Source organism: Anomaloglossus baeobatrachus, chromosome 11 (assembly GCF_048569485.1).
Source record: "Anomaloglossus baeobatrachus isolate aAnoBae1 chromosome 11, aAnoBae1.hap1, whole genome shotgun sequence".
Taxonomy (NCBI): domain Eukaryota; kingdom Metazoa; phylum Chordata; class Amphibia; order Anura; family Aromobatidae; genus Anomaloglossus; species Anomaloglossus baeobatrachus.
The window spans coordinates 120,178,913-120,199,793 of NC_134363.1; the positions used below are offsets into that span (position 1 = coordinate 120,178,913).

The 20,881-nt window shown below is 49.4% G+C and overlaps 1 protein-coding gene across 1 annotated transcript in view; it reads left to right on the plus strand.

Annotated features, from left to right (window-relative positions):
• The window catches only part of TECTA (tectorin alpha), a 188,032-nt gene that overhangs the window by 153,798 nt on the left and 13,353 nt on the right, over positions 1–20,881 (plus strand). Inside the window, exons 15-18 of the mRNA XM_075327274.1 lie at positions 1,050–1,136; positions 1,222–1,479; positions 1,549–1,751; positions 3,103–3,266. Of these exons, the coding sequence (XP_075183389.1) occupies positions 1,050–1,136; positions 1,222–1,479; positions 1,549–1,751; positions 3,103–3,266 (712 nt within the window). The remainder of the gene's footprint in view (positions 1–1,049; positions 1,137–1,221; positions 1,480–1,548; positions 1,752–3,102; positions 3,267–20,881) is intronic.

Sequence of the window (20,881 nt, forward strand, 5' to 3'; positions counted from 1 at the left end):
GATTATTGTGAATGAGCGTTAAGAACACTAATTTCAGAATCAACGTTCCATGTAAACAGGATGCGGATCACCCGATAATAGAGGAAAACACTCCTTCATAGGCTGAAATAATATTTTGAGCAGCCAAAGTCACAGTCAAAGGGAGCTAGGTTAAGATCCGGGATTGTTGCAAATAATGCATCTGATAATTCTGGGCAGCTGCAGGCTGCTATTTTTAGGCTGGGAGTGCCCAATAAGCATGATCTCCCCAGCCTGAGAATACTAGCCCCAGCTGTCAGTTTTATCATGCCGTTTTTTTAAATTATTTATTTAAATAATTTTTTAAAAAGCCACATAAGGTCCCTCTTATTTTGATACACAGCCAAAATAAGAGCACGGTTGGGGTCTGCAGCCTGTAGCCGTATGCTTTATCTGTGCTGGGAATCATAATATGGGGGACCCTACATGAATTTTTGTATTTATTATTTTTACACCAAAATAGGGGGACACACAGCGCCTGTAATTACAAGCAATCAGACACGCTGTCACACAGGGTGGGGGGCTTGGTCTGACTGCAACCAATCACAGACGCTGGCACTGCCAGTATGCAAGAGGTTAATGAGCGGCCTCGGAAGTAGTTTTACAGCCACGTGGGAGACTTGTAAGTATAATGCGTTTGCTCGAATGTCCCTCGCCCTTCTACCACCTTTTTAAAGTGCCGGAATCAGTTCTCTATAGATTTGTATGGGGACCGGCATCCGGGCAGATAAGATCAATTCCGGGCCAGAACGGGTTTTTTTTTAAACCCAGTTGCGCCCACCGATCCCAGGTATCTGTTCATCACTATTCACCAGTGCTTTAGCACATTCATCTCTTTTTACTTTTGCTTCCAAGAAAACGTGGATTTGAAAACAGATAAAGTTCTAGGAAGCAGATAAGACTCCTACAAAGAAAGAGGAAATCAAAATATGATATCATAACCATTGTATGTTGCTACACTGAATAAGACATTTGATAAAACCAGATTCATTCTTTTAAATATGATCTTACTGCAATGTTTATTCTTAAAGGGGTTGTCAACATAGCACCCGAGCTGATCAGCCATGCTACTAAATGTAAACCATGTTGTGAGCCGGAATGGCACCAGGTCATGGAGTGTAAAAATACTACTAGTAACGATGTCTATAATAACGAGTCTATTTTTGCAACAGTCTAATTTTGTCCTGTACATATTTTTTATAGCAGGAGTCATTGAAGACCCATGTGTAGGTGCGGATTGCCCCAACAGAACCTGTGAAGTGGACAATGGAGGAGAACTTTGTGGCTGCATGGACCCTCCCGTCTATGGAAATGGTACAAGCATTTATAGACATTGCATTACTAAATCTTTACAATACTGTAGGATCTATTATGTACAAGATCCATGTTTACAGTTATTGAATGATAACTTGCATAGTTTACTTATAGAAGATGCAAATCATTCCTGGTCACGTGATGGATGTAGGGCATGAGTGATAGGATACCCTGTACAGACAATGCTTTATAGTTGGTTTCCATGTGTTTTTATAGACACCCATGATATCATTGATGCCGAGGTTACATGTAAAGCTGCTCAAATGGAAGTATCAATATCAAAATGCAAATTGTTCCAGCTTGGTTTCGAAAGGGAAGGTGTACGGATTAATGACAGACATTGCCCTGGCATCGAGGGAGAAGATTTCATATCTTTCCAAATAAATAATACAAAAGGCAACTGCGGGAATATTGTGCAGGTACAGACATGATGATCTTCTTGTAAATTTTTGTAAATTTATTTTTTCACATTCGCATTATACTTTTCTGCATATAGCTCAGATTTTATTCATGGGTTAGATCTGGCATTAGAGCTCGTCTTATTTAGGTTTGCACTGTTTCCTTAACCTATATGGACTGAGCTCCTAGACCGGATGTAACCCATGAACTAAAGCTGAGAGGTTGTAGAAAAAAATGCACCTTTTATTTCTCAATTTCCCCTTAATACTATAATTGATTGATTCATATAATTATTGGTTAGAATTTACACTTATGTATTCAGTTACCAATAAGGCTGGGGCTATACAGCGACTTCAGCCGTGACACTCACCAAGACCAAAGATTGTATTTTGCCACTGCAGCTATAGGGCATGCTATAATCAATTTCCTCCCCAAAAAAGGGCTACCCTGAAAATAAGCCCTAGTAGGATTTGGGGGGGCCTTCTGGAGTATGCTAAAATATAAGCCCTACTCCAAAAATAAGCCCTAGTTGTGGTTCCATAAGGAAGTGTCCAAGCAGCTAAAAAGTTAAAGAATACAAGACTTTTTCATCAAAGAAAACAGACACACCCAAAAGACAGCAGATACCTCCCTCCTCCCCCCCTCCCAAAAAAGAAAAAAAATCGCAGTCACCCGACCCTAAACAATTACAGTTGGCAAGTGCCGATGGTGGATGGGCTCTCACACAGAGATCTGCTTCACTATCAGGTCCCTTGCCATTCAAGCTACATTGCACTTCAGGTCTCACAAACCGATCGAGTACCAGTATCGCTCCACACGAGTGATACTGCTTCTAGTCAACAGGGGGAGCCAACCGCTGTAGAACACAGGGGACTTGACAGCGATACAGATTTGTATGTGAGAGCCCATTCACCCGCCAACTGTAATTTTTTGAGGTTTGTACATAGGGAATAGTACATTTAAGCACATAAATTAAACCATTGTAAATATGGTATGTACCCACCACTATAGGACTGGTTCTACATCATGAGAAAAGCAGATCAGAACATGTGAATCTGAGCCAATAATAGGCTTAACACAAAATGTTGATGTTCCAGAATGTAATGACATGTTATATTTGAATAAATGTTTATTTTTTGTTCAAGAATAAATTTGGATTGTTGTTCAGGGTAAAATATAAGACATCCCCTGAAAATAAGCCCTAGCACATCTTTCAAAGCCAAAAATAATATAAGACCCTGTCCTATTTTCGAGGAAGCACAATATTTCCTTTTACAGCTATAAAAATCCTGGCAGAAAAATGTTAATATGATCTGTTGTTGTATTACATGTTATCAGGAAGCATTATGCTTTTTATGCCTTTCTTTCCAGTCTAATGGCACTCATATCATGTACAAAAACACCGTCTGGATAGAGAGTGCAAACAACACCGGTAACATCATCACACGGGATCGAACCATCAATGTGGAGTTCTCGTGTGCATATGAATTAGATATCAAAATATCTCTGGATTCTGTCATCCGACCTATGCTCAGGTAAGTTCTTATACCAGGGGAATCTTAATTGATACTTACTGACTGTGACGTCTTGTCATGTAAACTACGTACTATGGGCAATTCTTCAAGCACTTCAAAATATGACATTATGAAAATATTTTTTTCTTTTTTTTAAAGCAATTTATCAGCACAAAATGACTGTTCAAACCAAGCAAAGCACCTTATAGGAGACCCAGCTCTAACAAAATAATACTTTTAGGGGCCCTTTATACACTACGACATCGCAAGACGATGCTGCGATGCCGAGCGCGATAGTCCCGCCCCCGTCGCAGCTGCGATATCTTGTGATAGCTTCCGTAGTGAACATTATCGCTACGGCAGCTTCACATGCACTCACCTGCCCTGCGACGTCGCTCTGGCCGGCGACCCCCCTCCTTCCTAAGGGGGCGGGTCGTGTGGTGTCACAGCGACGTCACACGGCAGGCTGCCAATAGAAGCGGAGGGGCGGAGATGAGCGGGACGTAAACATCACGCCCACCTCTTTCCTTCAGCATTGCAGACGGGACGCAGGTAAGGAGATGTTCCTCGCTCCTGCGACTTCACACACAGCGATGTGTGCTGCCGCAGGAACGTGGAACAACATCATACCTGTCGCTGCAGCCAAAATAATGAAAATGACCATCACTACACCGATCATACGATACTGACACGTTTGCACTCGGTAATCCTGGTTAAAACGATTTACACACTACGATGTCGAGAGCGACGCCGGATGTGCGTCACTTTCGATTTGACCCCACCGACATCGCACCTGCGATGTCGTAGTGTGCAAAGGGCCCCTTAGTGTCCAAATCCATTGCTGTGTTTGTCAGATCTATTTTTTTTTCAAATTTATAATTACCGTTAGGTGCTCGGTGCATGGCCAAGCAGTTCAGTGCACTTTCCCAACTATTAGTTTTCCATCTATCTGCAAAACCTACCCACCTTCCTATTATTTGATTGACAAATAAAAAAAGGCAGAGGTAGATGGAAAACAAGAAGATGGGATGGACTGGACGACTCAGCCACGCCAAGGATGTATTTATATTTACTGAATGTAATTTGGCTGCTGGAAGCTCCCTGTGTATTTGCTGACTAATAACAGATGTGCTCAATGAGAGACAAGTCCGGAGACACTGCAGGACATGGTAGTCCATGCAGACTGCTCACAGTAGCACGAACAACATGTGACCTGGCTCCTGGATGCTTTTACGCCCCCTTGTGAAGGCCTCTTCATAGTGCTGCCCATATGGTCTCCAGACAAATCTCCAGCTTTTATTGTATCCCAGACAAATGTAAGATTCATTGCTGAAGAGAACAGACCTCCAATTAAGCCTCCATTGCTATATTTGTCTGAGCCTTTGAGAGCAGATGGGGAGGTCAGTGGAGATCCTGTAGCTGGATGTCTGGCTCAGGGAGGTCAGTGGAGATCCTGTAGCTGGATATCTGGCTCAGGGTGGTCAGTGGAGATCCTGTAGCTGGATGTCTGGCTCAGGGAGGTCAGTGGAGATCCTGTAGCTTAATGTCTGGCTCGGGGAGGTCAGTGGAGATCCTGTAGATGGATGTCTTGTTCAGGGAGGTCAGTGGAGATCCTGTAGCTGAATGTCTGGTTCAGGGAGGTCAGTGGAGATTCTGTAGCTGGATGTCTGGCTCAGGGAGGTCAGTGGAGATCCTGTAGCTGGATGTCTGGATCAGGGAGGTCAGTGGAGATCCTGTAACTGGATGTCTGGCTCAGGGAGGTCAGTGGAGATCCTGTAGCTGGATGTCTGGCTCAGGGAGGTCAGTGGAGATCCTGTAGCTGGATGTCTGGCTCAGGGAGGTCAGTGGAGATCCTGTAGCTGGATGTCTGGCTCAGGGAGGTCAGTGGAGATTTTGTAGCTGAATGTCTGGCTCAGGGAGGTCAGTGGAGATCCTGTAGCTGGATGTCTGGCTCAAGGAGGTCAGTGGAGATTCTGTAGCTGGATGTCTGGCTCAGGGAGGTCAGTGGAGATCCTGTAGCTGGATGTCTGGCTCAGGGAGGTCAGTGGAGATCCTGTAGCTGGATGTCTGGCTCAGGGAGGTCAGTGGAGATCCTGTAGCTGGATGTCTGGCTCAGGGAGGTCAGTGGAGATCCTGTAGCTGGATGTCTGGCTCAGGGAGGTCAGTGGAGATCCTGTAGCTGGATGTCTGGCTCAGGGAGGTCAGTGGAGATCCTGTAGCTGGATGTCTGGCTCAGGGAGGTCAGTGGAGATCCTGTAGCTGGATGTCTGGCTCAGGGAGGTCAGTGGAGATCCTGAAGCTGGATGTCTGGCTCTAAGCTCAATCTCATATAAACTGAATTCTGATGGTTTGGTTAACGGTCCTTCATGAAGGAACGTCACATCAGTTCTATTCCTGGAATTATGGCATGGGGTGGCCAGGGGTGGACTAAGCTTGCGGGCTGAGGGTCAAATGCCCATCCTGGGCCGTTCTCCACAGAGTTGTGCAGGGCAGTCTGTTTCTTCCCGTGATGGCCGTCACTTTAGTGGACGATGTTGCACGCAATGCACTGTGCATCCGTGTCTGCTAGCAGCAATGCAAAGAGGCCTGCACATTAGCAAAAGGCGCCATGCCTGCCCAGCCATGTCATTGATAGCAGACACAGCCGCATAGTGCACTATGTGCGAACATATCTACTAAAGTGATGGCTGTCACGCAGTGTGCCCTGCATGGCCAAATGTGCATGTCTGCATACCGTGTGTGCATGTCTGCGTATGAGTGCATGTCTGCATGTGTTCTCGCATGTTTGCGTATATGTGAGCATGTTTGCATATTGAATGTTTACATGTCTGTGTGTCTGTGTACTGTATGTGCTCATGTCTGCTTATGTGTGTGCATGTATTCATATTGTATGTATACATGTCGGCATTCGGCACACTGTATGTGTGCATGTCTACATAGTATATGTGTACAAATCTTTATACTGCATGTGCGTATGTGTCTGTGTATCTGGAAATGTATGCACTTTTGTAAGATGCGTATATGTAATAGTGTACTGTGATGTGTAACAACATTCATATGATTATGGCACATTCTGTAAGAGCTCATTCAGATCTGTGTTAGTGGTTTCCATTTGTCTTTCCAAGTTTAGGAACAGACAAGCTAACCCCTTTGCTCACCTTGTCTTAACTGTCACCATAAGGATGTGCTTGTATGGCGCGGATTCAGGAGCTGAGCCCACTTCATACCGGGCAGATGTCGGATGTGATACATAGTTGGCACCTGCTTGTAACAGCAGTGATCAGAGCTCACCTTGATGCTGCTGTTTTAAGTACACTGTGTGCAGAATTATTAGGCAAATGAGTATTTTGATAAAATGATACTTTTTATACATTTTGTCCTACTCCAAGCTGTATAGGCTTGAGAGCCAACTACCAGGTAAATCAGGTGATGTGCATCTCGGTAATGAGGAGGGGTGTGGTGTAATGACATCAACACCCTATATAAGGTGTGCTTAATTATTAGGCAACTTCCTTTCCTTTGGAAAAATGGATCAGAAGAGAGATTTGACGGGCTCTGAAAAGTCCAAAATTGTGAGATGTCTTGCAGAGGGATGCAGCAATCTTGAGATTGCCAAACCTTTGAAGCGTGATCACCGAACAATCAAGCGTTTCATGGCAAATAGCCAACAGGGTCGCAAGAAGCATTTTGGGCAAAAAAGACGCAAATTAACTGCCTATGAATTGAGGAAAATCAAGGTGCCAAGATGCCATTTGGCACCAGTTTGGCCATATTTGAGAGCTGCAACGTTACTGGAGTATCAAAAAGCACAAGGTGTGCCATACTCAGGGACATGGCCAAGGTTAGGAAGGCTGAAAAACCACCACCTTTGAACAAGAAACATAAGATAAAATGTCATGACCCTGGAATTGTTGACTCCGGTCTCCTTCACATCCCCTCCCTCCATTCCCATTCTTATCTAAAATGACTACACAGACACCGAATATCTTTGGATAATTTTGGCCATAGCAGCCATTTATTAACAAAATTACATAACCAATAAAATTGCAATATGGTAAGGTCCTTGAAGCTACAAACCCTGGGGATTCCTGTAAACCGAACCATAAAACCAACTTGCTCCCAGCCATTACCCACACTGGCTCAGGCGCACCACACTGTAAGGGTTAATCCTTTGTTAACCCCAACACACCCACAGGGGCCCCGACATCCCCGTCGGGATTCCCCTCAAAATCACCAGGTGACCAGCCATTCTGCCAATGAGGGGATCCATACCCGTATGGATTCCCCGAACAATTTTAAACCAACTTCAAGGACCCACCAATAAAACGCCAACCAGCCACTACGACCCGAGAAACCCACCCACACCCCCCCTCCCATACAATGCACAACCCAGTCATACCACGAATATTAGGGAGGGCGGGTGGGACTCTTCCTTCAGCCAGGGGAGCGGGAAAGTACCGCTCCTCCCCTTTGGCTATCCAATCCCTTCAAAACGGGCTCACTCCCCCTCCCCACCCATGACACCCTGACCTCCCCACCAATCAGGGGTCATGCCGGCCTCCGCAAATGCCCTGGGGGGGGGCAATGCTCTGTCCTCTCTTGACCCTGGAATTGTTGACTCCGGTCTCCTTCACATCTCCTCCCTCCATTCCCATTCTTATCTAAAATGACTACACAGACACCGAATATCTTTGGATAATTTTGGCCATAGCAGCCATTTATTAACAAAATTACATAACCAATAAAATTGCAATATGGTAAGGTCCTTGAAGCTACAAACCCTGGTGATTCCTATAAACCGAACCATAAAACCAACTTGCTCCCAGCCGTTACCCACACTGGCTCAGGCGCACCACACTGTAAGGGTTAATCCTTTGTGAACCCCAACACACCCACAGGGGCCCCGACATCCCCGTCGGGATTCCCCTCAAAATCACCAGGTGACCAGCCATTCTGCCAATGAGGGGATCCATACCCGTATGGATTCCCCGAACAATTTTAAACCAACTTCAAGGACCCACCAATAAAACGCCACAACGAAGGCACCTTGATGACCTTCAAGTGCCTGAGACCCCCCTCAACCGCAGGGCCCTTTCAATACCTCCCTGCAGGCCGAGGGCCCACAAATCGATCCCCACCGCATTCAAGTGCACCCCGTCAGCCAACCAGAATTCCTCTTCCGTCCTTTCCAACTCAACATGCCGGATAAAAACACCCCCATTCCGACTAACAAACTTCGAAATCGCCCTATTAACCTTTGCCCGTGCCTTGTTCAGCCTATGAACAGACCGCGCTTTCCGCCAACTCCTTCTCGCCACCATCTCTGACCAAACCAACGTAATCCCTGGGAAGGACACCCATAGCCGTAACAAGTCGTGCTTGATGTCTTTTATCAAGATTCTAAAAGGCCGTTCCCCCAGATCATTCCCCCCAACGTGCAAGACCAAAACTTCAGGAGGCCTGTCTAATCGGGCATGTTTATGCACCTCTTGTAACACCCTGCTCCACCCTAACCCCCGAACCCCGAGCCATCGTACGAGAGCCACGTCCCTGGCGAAGCCTAACTGTCTCCCGTTCCTTCTCGCATCCGCTCGCCGGGCTCCCCAATACACGTAAGAATGGCCAAGGATCCAGACCAGCGAGGGGGAGGGAAAGGGTGTTTCTGCAATACAAAATGCACAAACAAACAACACCATTTTAGTGCCTTATACCCTCAAATCGAAACACAAAACACGCAGGCTGCCCCCCCCCCCTTTTACTGTAAGGCTCCCTACTTAGTTCCCGACCACCGCCTGGGGGCGGATGTACAACTTAAAATGCCCCGACTTCCACCTACCAATCTGCTTAACCGTGTCTTCAGACAAACCGCACATAGAGGCCTCTGTTGTCGCCCCTATGCGAAAGGAATGTGATCCGAAAGACTTAGGATCTAACCCCAACGACTTCAAACATGCTCTGAAAACACTCACAAATTGGTATCGCGATAAAAAAGACCCATCGTCATGACATAACAGGGGGCCGTCCACCTTTTGACGGATCTGTTCGAAATTCTCGAAACACTTCAACGGGCACATATCCGATCCCCCAACCACTCCCAAACAGACTCGCCTGCCGGCCCCTCGTTGATCAGTTTTAGATTTTCTTATCCAAAATTCGATTCCCCTGTCCACAGCCATAATGTCACCACGACTCAAACCCCCGGGGGACACCTTACTGGGAGATATCAATTCCCCAACCCACAGGGCTCCAAAAAACGCCAAGGAAAACGCTAACCTAAACAAACGTTCCTCAAACGGAGATGTACAAATCTCCCCCAACACCCCACCCAGCCGCTCCAATAAGCCGAATGACACCGGTCGGCTACCATCCCGTAGCTTTCGTCCTCTGCAAAAACCCTTCAACGCCTGGACAACCAAAAAACTCTTAGTTAAATCCCGTAAACCTCGCAACCGGAAACCAAATGCTAACCCTGCCATAAAACGATTTACCTTCGCAACAGACCACCCTGAAACCGCCACCTCCCCCAACTTTTCCAACAATATTCCCAACTGATCCTCCTCAGAAAAATCCCCACCCTGCAACCACTGCTCCCAAAGCACCCATGCTGCCTGATACGCTGTCCATGTGTTACCCGACAAGGAAGCCCGAATTAGCGGTCCCGCTGCCCGAAGACCACGTTCCAAAGCTGTGCCGGGCACTCCAAGCCGCTGGATTCTGCCTCTGGTGCGCAAACCCGGAACCGATCCCACTGGAAACGAGAGAGGGAATCAGCTATTAGGTTCTGAACGCCTGGCACATGAGCCGCCATAACACACGCGTTGATTTGCAAACAAACCAACACCAACTCTCGTAACACCCGAACAACCGGAGGAGAGGACGCCGAAAACTGATTAATCGCCAGCACCACCCCCATATTGTCACAGTTAAAACGGATCTTCTTGTTTGCCAACTGGTCTCTCCAAAGATGCATTGCCACCATTATTGGAAAAATTTCCAATAGCGCCACATTTTTTGTCAAGCCTTCAGCCGTCCAGTTGTCCGGCCACCGACCCACACACCACTGACCCTGGAAGAAAGCTCCAAAACCCGAGCTGCCTGCCGCATCCGTGAAGAACTCCAAGTCAAAATTGTCCACTACGTCCTCCATTAGCAGGGAACGACCGTTGTAGTACTCCAAAAACTGTCCCCAAAATGCTAAGTCCGCTTTGTGTTCTGCCGATAACCGAACGTAATGGTGCGGAGCAAGCACCCCCGCCGTGGCCCTGGCAAGTTGTCGCGAAAAAATCCGGCCCATTGGCATCACCCGACAAGCAAAGTTAAGTTTTCCCAGTAGGGACTGAACCTCCCTTAATTGCAACTTCTTTACCCGCCGTGCCCTTGCCACCTCGTCCTTCAGTGCAGCAACCTTGTCCTCGGGAAGCCGGACTTCCCAGGCCACTGAATCGATCACAATACCCAGAAAACTTAAGCTAGTAGTTGGCCCCACAGTTTTTTCAGATGCCAAGGGCACCCCAAAGCGGTCCGCAACCCACTCCACAGTTGCCAAAATCCCGGCACACTGCGCCGAATCGGCAGGACCTACACACAAGAAGTCATCGAGGTAATGTACCAATGCCGACAAGCCCGAAACGTCCCGAACAACCCACTCCAAAAAGGAACTAAACGTTTCGAAAAATGCGCATGAGATTGAGCACCCCATGGGCAGACAGCGATCTACAAAATAAGCCCCTTCCCAAAAACAACCCAACAACCGGACGCAATCTGAGTGCACTGGCAAGAGCCGAAAAGATGATTCAATATCTGTCTTAGCCATAAGTGCCCCCTTTCCACATTTTTTTACCCACCTTATGGCCTCATCAAATGACGTATATACCACCGAACACAGTTCAGCCGGTATCCCGTCATTTACCGACCTACCTCTTGGGTAAGACAGATGGTGAATCAGCCGGAATTTCCCTGGCTCCTTTTTTGGCACCACCCCCAACGGCGAGACCACCAGATCGGGAAAAGGAGGGGCCTGGAACGGCCCCGCCATCCTCCCCAAAGCCACTTCCTTGCCTAATTTCTCCGCCACGACCGCCGAATGCTGGTAAGCTGACAAAAGGTTCCTCGTTGCCCCCGGGACAACAAAATCGGGTGCCGGAATTCTGAAACCCTCCCCAAATCCCAACCGCAAAACTTCAGCTTTATCCTCATTAGGGTACCTATTTAGGTACGGAAGCATCGCGACTAAGCTCACCGGCGTCAGACCCTTGGGTATGAGTGGTGCCGGGCTTGGATTTGCCTTTCTTAAAGCACTTTGCCGCTCCATGTGAGGTCCCATTACAATGGGTACAGAGGTGCTTGAAATGGCAGGTGGCCCCGAACTTGCATTGCCCCTCATTGAATTGCCAACACACGCCGGGCTTTTGCAATCCCCCCTGACCCTGTTGACTACTGGCACCCTGTGTTCCAGACTGGCCGGCCAACCCGGCCCCGCCCTGAAAGGGCTGGCCATACCTAGACGGCGCCATAACCCGCAACCACAACCCGATATCTTTTTGGTCCCATCTAATAGAAGGCCGAACGGCCTTCCGCTGACGAAACTGTTCGTCATACCTAAGCCAAGTCTGTCCCCCATACACCCTGTAAGCCTCACCAATAGAGTCCATATAGCAAAACAAATGTGAACAGTTCTCCGGCGCCTTCTCGCCAATCACGCGCGCCAAAATTGCAAAGGCTTGTAACCAATTATTAAACGTCTGAGGGATCAAGCGCCATCGCCGCTTCTCCTCATCTTCTTTCTTGCTATCCTCCTTTTTTCCTTTGTCCAAATTAAATTTGCCAACGGAAGGAGGGAGAAGATTTCGACATATTCATCTTTCCAGATCTTCTCCCTCACCTCTTTCTTAAGATGGGAACCCAAGGGGCCCTCAAAACAGACGGAAACCTCGCCACGCGCCCGATCATCTGAATGAATCCTGTCCTCCTTATTCTTTTCCGTCTGAACCGACACCGACACCGGGGAAGAAATACCTGCAACCAGCGTTTCACTAATGCCCAGGGCAGGTGGATTAATCCAAGCCCCCACTGGCCCTGAGTGTTCCCGTGCCCCCCCAATCCGCTCCAGCAATGTACGCACACAACCTATAAGCTCTCCCAGCTCCCCCCTTCCCGACACATACCCTCCACCCCCCATGGGTACCCCCTGACTAAACCCTGGGTGACCTACATCCCCCCTTGCATTCTGGTCCTGACAGTACTGAGCAGACAAACAAGACATAGAGGCATACTCACCAGGCTGCACGAGGGTAGAGGCCCCGCCAGCCGGACCACCGGACTCCAGACGTCCCTCCAGCTGCTCTGTAGACTCCCGGCTCCCCTCATCCGCTTCGCCACCGTTGGCCCCTGCTGCTGCAGGGCCGGAAGATCCCTCCAGTCGCTGATGTCCGCCCCGCCAGCCGGCTGCAACAGGGGGCTATCTGCGTTCCTCCAAATCCTGCCGTCGCAGCTCCCCCATGCCACTCCACGGGGCCCCCCCTCCGTTCTGGGCCTCTGCTGATGAGGGCCCTGCACGCCAGGCCCGGTGCACTACCGATCCCAGCCGTCTTGCTCCGCCCCCTCTGCTGGGGCCCGCCCCCTCATCCGTCCTTTGCTGCAGACAGGGCTCAGGGCGCTCGGCAGGCACATCACCAGAGCGCCCCGCCGCAGCTCCCACATCCATCGCTGACACAGTGGGAGCAGGCCCCGCCCCCAACTCCAGCAGAGGCCTGCTCACCGCCGCTGGACCCAGCCGCACATGAGAATTCCTCCCAGACCGGGGCCTGCTGGACTTTTTTGCACGTGGCGCCCGGCCTGGAGGGTCCCCGGAGGGGCTTCTGGGGCATCGCTGGGCCCGGGGAGTCAGATCAGGGGATAACCGCTCCGGCGGTTTGGACTTACGGAGGCGCCGCTCACGTGGGGGGGAAGTCCCCTCCGCCTCCAGACTCCCTCCGATGATTCCCTGCACTGTCGCCTGCAGCCAGCCTGGAGGACGGTCGCCTGCCGCCGCTCTCAGCTGCTCCAGGATTTCCTCAACAGTCTCCATAGCCGCAGGTAAGATGGATGCGACTCTTCCTTCAGCCAGGGGAGCGGGAAAGTACCGCTCCTCCCCTTTGGCTATCCAATCCCTTCAAAACGGGCTCACTCCCCCTCCCCACCCATGACACCCTGACCTCCCCACCAATCAGGGGTCATGCCGGCCTCCGCAAATGCCCCGGGGGGGGGGGCAATGCTCCGTCCTCTCTAGACTGGGCCAAGAAATATCTTAAGTCTGATTTTTCAGAGGTTTGTAGACTGATGAAATGAGAGTGACTCTTGATGGGCCAGATGGATGGGCCAGAGGCTGGATCAGTAAAGGGCAGAGAGCTCCACTCCGACTCAGACGCCAGCAAGGTGGAGGTGGGGTACTGGTGCAGTGGGTGAGCAGACCCCCTGCAAAAGGGAGCATAGTTAACCCGGAAATGTTATTAATAAAAATGTTTTATTTGTATGTGCATGTGTATTGTGTTAGGGTACCCCTAGTGGCCGGGTGGGACGGCTGTCACCACAGTGGGGAGGAGGAGCCGGCAGAGACAAGGGGAGGAGAGAGCAAGGGTGTGAGGGAAAGATTAGATCAAGGGAGCAGTCGTCTCGGGGACAGGAGCGGAGCAGCAGAGCCGGGGCAGAGTGTGGGAGCTGGAAATCAGGGAAGCCGGTGAGAAAAGGAGCGGGCGGAACCTCATAGTGTGAAGCAGTCCGGTGTGGGTCCGGGCTGTGGGTAGCCAGAAGTGGGAGCCGGGCGAAGTGGAGTAGTCAGGCACATCCCCACTGGAGGGGACGCAAGGACAGGCTTCCCCCAGCTAAGAAAGCGTATCATCACCTTTATTGCTTTGTTTGGGACTTTGTGAAGAATAAAAGAATGTTTGTTCATTGCATCGAACCCTGCCTGAAGAGTGTTTGTGCGCCGGATAACATCTGCATCACCACCACACTCTGCCCCACCAAGTCATCTCCTGTCCCCATAGTGACGGTGGAACCAGGGGTAAGCCTGATTGCAAGGGCCACGACTACAAGGCCAGAGGCGCCCCTGGCACCCCGTTACATGTGGCGTAGTCGGCAGGATACGAGTCCCCTGCCGGGGACCCAGGAGGCTGGAGATCGGGTCGTGCCTGAAGCACAGGATCCGGACCGTGATACAGGATTTCCAGTCCCGTGGTGGGAAGAGAACCCAGTACCCGTAGCGTTGGACCGGGTACAAGATGGCGGCAAGGAGGCCGTTATCTGTGAGGAAGAAAAGGCGCGGAAAATTGGCGCCGAAAGAAGAGCCTGGGGCTGGCCGGTGCCGAAGAGAAAGCATGGAGTACTCCGCCCAAAGAGGGGAGGCGCCAGCTCCAGGGCATGGAAGAAGAAGAAAAAGAAGTACCTCAGCGGAGGAGTCAAGATGATGCGTGGGGCTGGGGGTGGAGTCTGTTTAAGAGCGGGAAACGAGGACCCGCCTCCACTCTACCCAGTCTCAGCATTGACACCGCCGCCGTTAGCAGCAAGATTGTCAGGGGCAGCGACGCCTTCACCACCGAGAGGAGCTGCAGCAGCTGCGCCTGTGGAGCCACCCTACGCCCCTGCGTCCTTCCAGAGGATCCGTCGGCAGCCGGGACAATCCCTGGGGGCATACATCCAGGCCCAAGCAGAGGAATGGAAGAGGGCCTGACCCCCAGAGTAAGTCACCACTGCTGATCTGTTGTTTAAGTCCGGCGCCGTTTAGCCGGCAGAAGTTCTTTTAAAGTTTTACGGGCAGTCGCCCCATCTAAGACCGGGTGCGCTGTTGCCAAGCCTCCGGGCGCCCATCTAAGACCGGGAGCGCTGTTGAGCCTCCGGGCGCTAGTTGAAAGAAGGACCGGGAGCGCTGCAGAAACCGCCGGGCGCGGGACTGGTGCCCTCTGTGTGGGTGCTGCGCCTATTGTGGACGGTATTGCAGACTTTACGTGCTTCTGTGTGTTTTAAGTAAGAGCCGTGCCGGGAGGCTCGGGTTTTAAGAGGGGAGGTATGCAGTGGGTGAGCAGACCCCCTGCAAAAGGGAGCATAGTTAACCCGGAAATGTTATTAATAAAAATGTTTTATTTGTATGTGCATGTGTATTGTGTTAGGGTACCCCTAGTGGCCGGGTGGGACGGCTGTCACCACAGTGGGGAGGAGGAGCCGGCAGAGACAAGGGGAGGAGAGAGCAAGGGTGTGAGGGAAAGATTAGATCAAGGGAGCAGTCGTCTCGGGGACAGGAGCGGAGCAGCAGAGCCGGGGCAGAGTGTGGGAGCTGGAAATCAGGGAAGCCGGTGAGAAAAGGAGCGGGCGGAACCTCATAGTGTGAAGCAGTCCGGTGTGGGTCCGGGCTGTGGGTAGCCAGAAGTGGGAGCCGGGCGAAGTGGAGTAGTCAGGCACATCCCCACTGGAGGGGACGCAAGGACAGGCTTCCCCCAGCTAAGAAAGCGTATCATCACCTTTATTGCTTTGTTTGGGACTTTGTGAAGAATAAAAGAATGTTTGTTCATTGCATCGAACCCTGCCTGAAGAGTGTTTGTGCGCCGGATAACATCTGCATCACCACCACACTCTGCCCCACCAAGTCATCTCCTGTCCCCATAGTGACGGTGGAACCAGGGGTAAGCCTGATTGCAAGGGCCACGACTACAAGGCCAGAGGCGCCCCTGGCACCCCGTTACACTGGTATGGCCTGGAATGAATGAAGATGAACTTTTGGGACCTTTTCGGGTTGAGGATGGAGTGAAGCTCAACTCCCAGACCAACTGCCAGTTTCTGGAAGACAACTTCTTCAAGCAGTGGTATAGGAAGAAGTCGGTATTGTTCAAGAAAAACATAATTTTCATGCAGGAAAATGCTCCATCACATGCATCCAACTACTCCACAGTGTGGCTGGCCAGTAAAGGTCTAAGGCCATGTGCGCACGTTGCATTTTTTTCTGCGTTTTGGCTGCGTTTACAACTGCACTGTGTCATGCATGCGTTGTGCTTGCCCAGCAAAGTCTATAAGAATCATGCAAAATCTGTGCACACGATGCTTTTTGAAACGCAGAGTTTTGATCTCTGCGTTTGGAAAAGCGGCATGTCAATTCTTTTGTCCGTTTTGGCGGCGTTCTACACCCATTGAAATCAATGAGTTGTAGAAAAACACTGCCAAAATGTTAAGCAGTTCATTTGCACTGCATTTTTGTTGCGATCCGCATGTTTTTTGACATGACAAAGACAGGTCTCTCTCTCTCTATGTCTCTATCTCTCTCTCTGTCCATGTCGGTCTCTCCCTCCCACCCCCTCTCTCATACTCACCGATCCACGATCATCGGCGCAGTGCTGCACGACGTTCACACTGTGGCGGCTTCTCCTCTTTTGAAAATGCCGGCCGCTCATTAATCCATCTTGTATTCCCTGCTTCCCCCGCCCACTGGCGCCTATGATTGGTTGCAGTCAGACACGCCCTCACGCTGAGTGACAGCTGTCTCACTGCAACCAATCACAGCCGCCGGTGGGCGTGTCTATATCAAGCAGTAAAAAAAATAAATAAATTAAAAAAAAACGACGTTCGGTCCCCCCCAATTTGGATACCAGCCAGGGTAAAGCCACATGGCTGAAGGCTGGTATTCTCAGGATGTGGAGCTCCACGTTATTGGGAGCCCCCCAGTCTAACAATATCAGCTTGCAGCCGCCCGGAATTGCCGCATCCATTAGATGCGACAGTCCCGGGACTCTACTCGGCTCATCCCGAATTGCCCCGGTGCAGTGGCAAACGGGGTAATAAGGAGTTAATGGCAGCAGCCCATAGCTGCCACTAAGTCCTAGGTTAATCATAGCAGGCGTCTCTCCGAGATAACTTCCATGATTAACCTGTAAGTTAAAGAAAATAAACACACACATCCAAAAAATCCTTTATTTGTAATGAAAGACAAAAAAACACCCTCTTTCACCACTTTATTAACCCCTCAAAAACACCTCTAGGTCCGATGTAATCCACGAAAGGGCCCACGATGCTTTCAGCTCTGCTACATCGGAAGCTGACAGGAGTGGCAGTAGAACACCGCCGCTCCTGTGAGCTCCATGCAGCGACTGAAGTAAGTCGCGTGATCAGCTGTGCTGTCACTGAGGTTACTCACGGCCACCGCTCTCAGGTGGAGGACTGCAGCAGTGGCCGCTAGTAACCTGACTGAAAGCACAGCTAATCACGCGGCTCACTGCAGTCACTCAGAGGATTTGCGATCACAGGTGAGTCCTTCACGTGTGACCGCAAATCAAGCCGCGGCACATGCACAGAGCTGTGCGATCACAATGAAGTCGGGTGAAGTTCATCCAAGTTCATTCTGATCGTGCGGCTCTGTCTCATGGCCAGCCATGCTCTTTTTGACAGTGCGGTCCCACTCGGTTCTGCTGTAAGTCTATGGGGATGCTGCAGAGTCGAGTGGGACCACACTGTCAAAAATGTGCGTTCTGGATGCTTTTCCCACTCTGTCTATGGCAGAGCAAGCATCCAGAATGCATTAATTCTCCAGGAATGTGCGCATGTTGTGTGCTGCCGAATGCATCTCAGAACGCAGCTTTTTCGGCTTCGTTCTGAGATGCATTTGCAGTGACTTACAAGCTGCGGAATAGAACGCAACATGCGCACGTAGCCTAAAAGATGAAAAAATAATGACATGGCCCCCTTGTTCACCTGATCTGAACCCCATAGAAAACCTGTGGTTCCTCATAAAATGTGAGATCTACAGGGAGGGAAAACAGTACACCTCTCGGAACAGTGTCTGGGAGGCTGTGGTGGCTGCTGTACGCAATGTTGATCGTAAACAGATCAAGCAACTGACAGAATCTATGGATGGTAGGCTGCTGAGTGTCATCATAAAGAAAGGTGGCTATATTGGTCACTAATTTTTGGGGGTTTTGTTTTTGCATGTCAGAAATGTTTATTTCTAAATTGTGTGCAGTTATATTGGTTCACCTTGTGAAAATAAACAAGTGAGATGGGAATATATTTGGTTTTTATTAAGTTGACTAATAATTCTGCACAGTAATAGTTACCTGCACAAACAGATATCCTAATAAGACAGCCAAATCTAAAAAAAAAAACACTACAACTTCCAAAAATATTAAGCTTTGATATTTATGAGTCTTTTGGATTCATTGAGAACATAGTTGTTGATCAATAATAAAAAAAATCCTCTAAAATACAACTTCACTAATAATTTTGCACACGGTGTATTTAAATGCCTTTGTCAATCACTGACAGCTGCACTTAGATAGCACAATGGCTGGTGACTCCACTCCCCAGCTCCCATCAGCCTTCTGTAAAGCAATTTCGGATTGCTGTTGGGCTGCCACCTGCTGCTGCCATGTTGGTCAATCTATGAAAACTGAGGTTGTGCTCCTTGGAAGAAGTCACAAAGTGCCAGGACATTATTACAGCACGTTCACTTCGTAGTGAGTGGTGAATATAAGAACTTCATGCACCGTCCCTATGACAGGAAGTGGACTTGTGGCAGGGGGAATAAATTTTAAGCTTTTCCAGTATGCCAGCCAACCAGGCTTTAAATGCTAGATACTTTCAAATTAACCCTATATCTGAAGATAAATAGCATTTTTCGAGATGAGAAGTTTCCTTTTAAAGAAGTATCCAGTACACTTGTAGGATTTCTCTCTGATGCCTAAAGGGGGCTTTACACGCCGCGACATCGCTAGCGATTGCTAGAGATGTTACGAACTATAGCACCTGCCCCCCGTCGTTCGTGCGACATTTGGTGATTGCTGCCGTAGCAAACAATATCGCTACAGCAGCGTCACACGCACATACCTGTTTAGTGACGTCGCTGTGTCCGCCGAACAATCCCTCCTTCAAGGGGGAGGTGCGTTTGGAGTCACAGCGACGTCACACGGCAGCCGTCCAATAGAAGAGGAGGGGAGGAGATGAGCAGCTGGAACATGCCGCCCACCTCCTTCCTTCCTCATTGCCGGTGGACCCAGGTAAGGAGATGTTCGTCGTTCCTGCAGTGTCACACACAGCGATGTGTGATGCCGCAGGAACGACGAACAACCAGCGGCATGCACCACCAATGATATTATGAAAAGGAGCAACGTGTCAACGATCAACGATTTTTGACGTTTTTGCGATCGTTGAACGTCGCTTCTAGCTGTCACATGCTGCGATGTCGCTAACGACGCCTGATGTGCGTCACAAACACCGTGACCCCGACGATATATTGTTAGCGATGTCGCAGCGTGTAATGCACCCTTAACTGTTTAATTTGCTATTAGGATTTGGATGTTTTCACACTCTCTGCACTCGTCACATTGCTGCTCCATATGCAGTTTGCAAAGAAACATTCATGTGCCATCCGCTTTGTTTTCTGCTTCTCTTATTGTTTCAATGGAGAAAAGCCAGAAAATAAAGGTTGACACATGATTGTAAGCAGACAGTCTGCATAAGGAGCTGTGATGTGGCGAGTGCAGAGAGTGTGAAAACAGCTGAATCCTAAAACAAAAGCAGAATTTATTTTTTGAAAGTGAAAATAAAGTTTCCAAAAGTTGTTTTTTTTTTCTTTTTCAAAAGGGCCTCACTATATAACGTTTGTATATTGTCCAATTCTTTCTGTTGGATGAATTAGGCAAAGCTATGAGAATAATAAGCAATTTCCAATCCACAGAGTTTTTATTCTGATGTAATTTTGTTGAACAAAACATGATATACCCCAATTAAAAAGCTATTCTTTATTAGGTATTAGTAGCTCAATGGCACAAAGACAAACAAAAATTAATACTTCCATATATAATTGATATTAGTCAAGAGAGATTAATGACAAAATAAATATTAGATTCTAAAGGCCCCGTTACACCCAACGACATCGCTAACGAGATATCGCTGGGGTCACGGAATTCGTGACGCACATCCGGCCTCGTTAGCGAAGTCGTTGCGTGTAACAGCTCCGAGCGACCGCTAACGATCCGAAATACTCACAAAATCGTTGATTGTTGACACGTCATTCATTTTCCAAATATCGTTGCTCGTTCTGGACGCAGGTTGTTCGTCGTTCCTGAGGCAGCACACATCGCTTCGTGTGACACCCCGGCAACGAGATGGGAGTGACGTTAATATGGCTGCTCTCCGCCCCTCCGCTTCTATTGGTGGGCCACTGTGTGACATCGCTGTGACGCCGCCCGAACCTCCCCCTTAAATAAGAGATTGTTCGCGGCGTCGTTAGGAAGGTATATGCGTTTAACACGTACTACCGATATTGTTTGCCACGGGCAGCGATTTGCCCGTGACGCACGCACGACGGGGGTGGGTGAGATCGCTAGCGATATTGTTCCGTGTAAAGCAGCCTTAAGAGTAGTACGACCATATGTGAAGCCCCACAGGTGTTGTGTCGGTGCATTACCTTCAGGGACTCCACTCGGCTGGATCTGGTCACAGGTAGGAGATCTTCTTCTTGTCGTGACGCCACTCTCAGTATTGCGGCCAGTAGGGACCGCCACTGCAGGTTGAGGGACGCCTGGGGCTGATGGTGAGTGCAGTTAGTTGGAATAGCCTCCTGAGAGTGAGGCAAGCCCCAGGGCCCTGTGTAGGTGCGTAGTACCACAAGGCGCAGAATA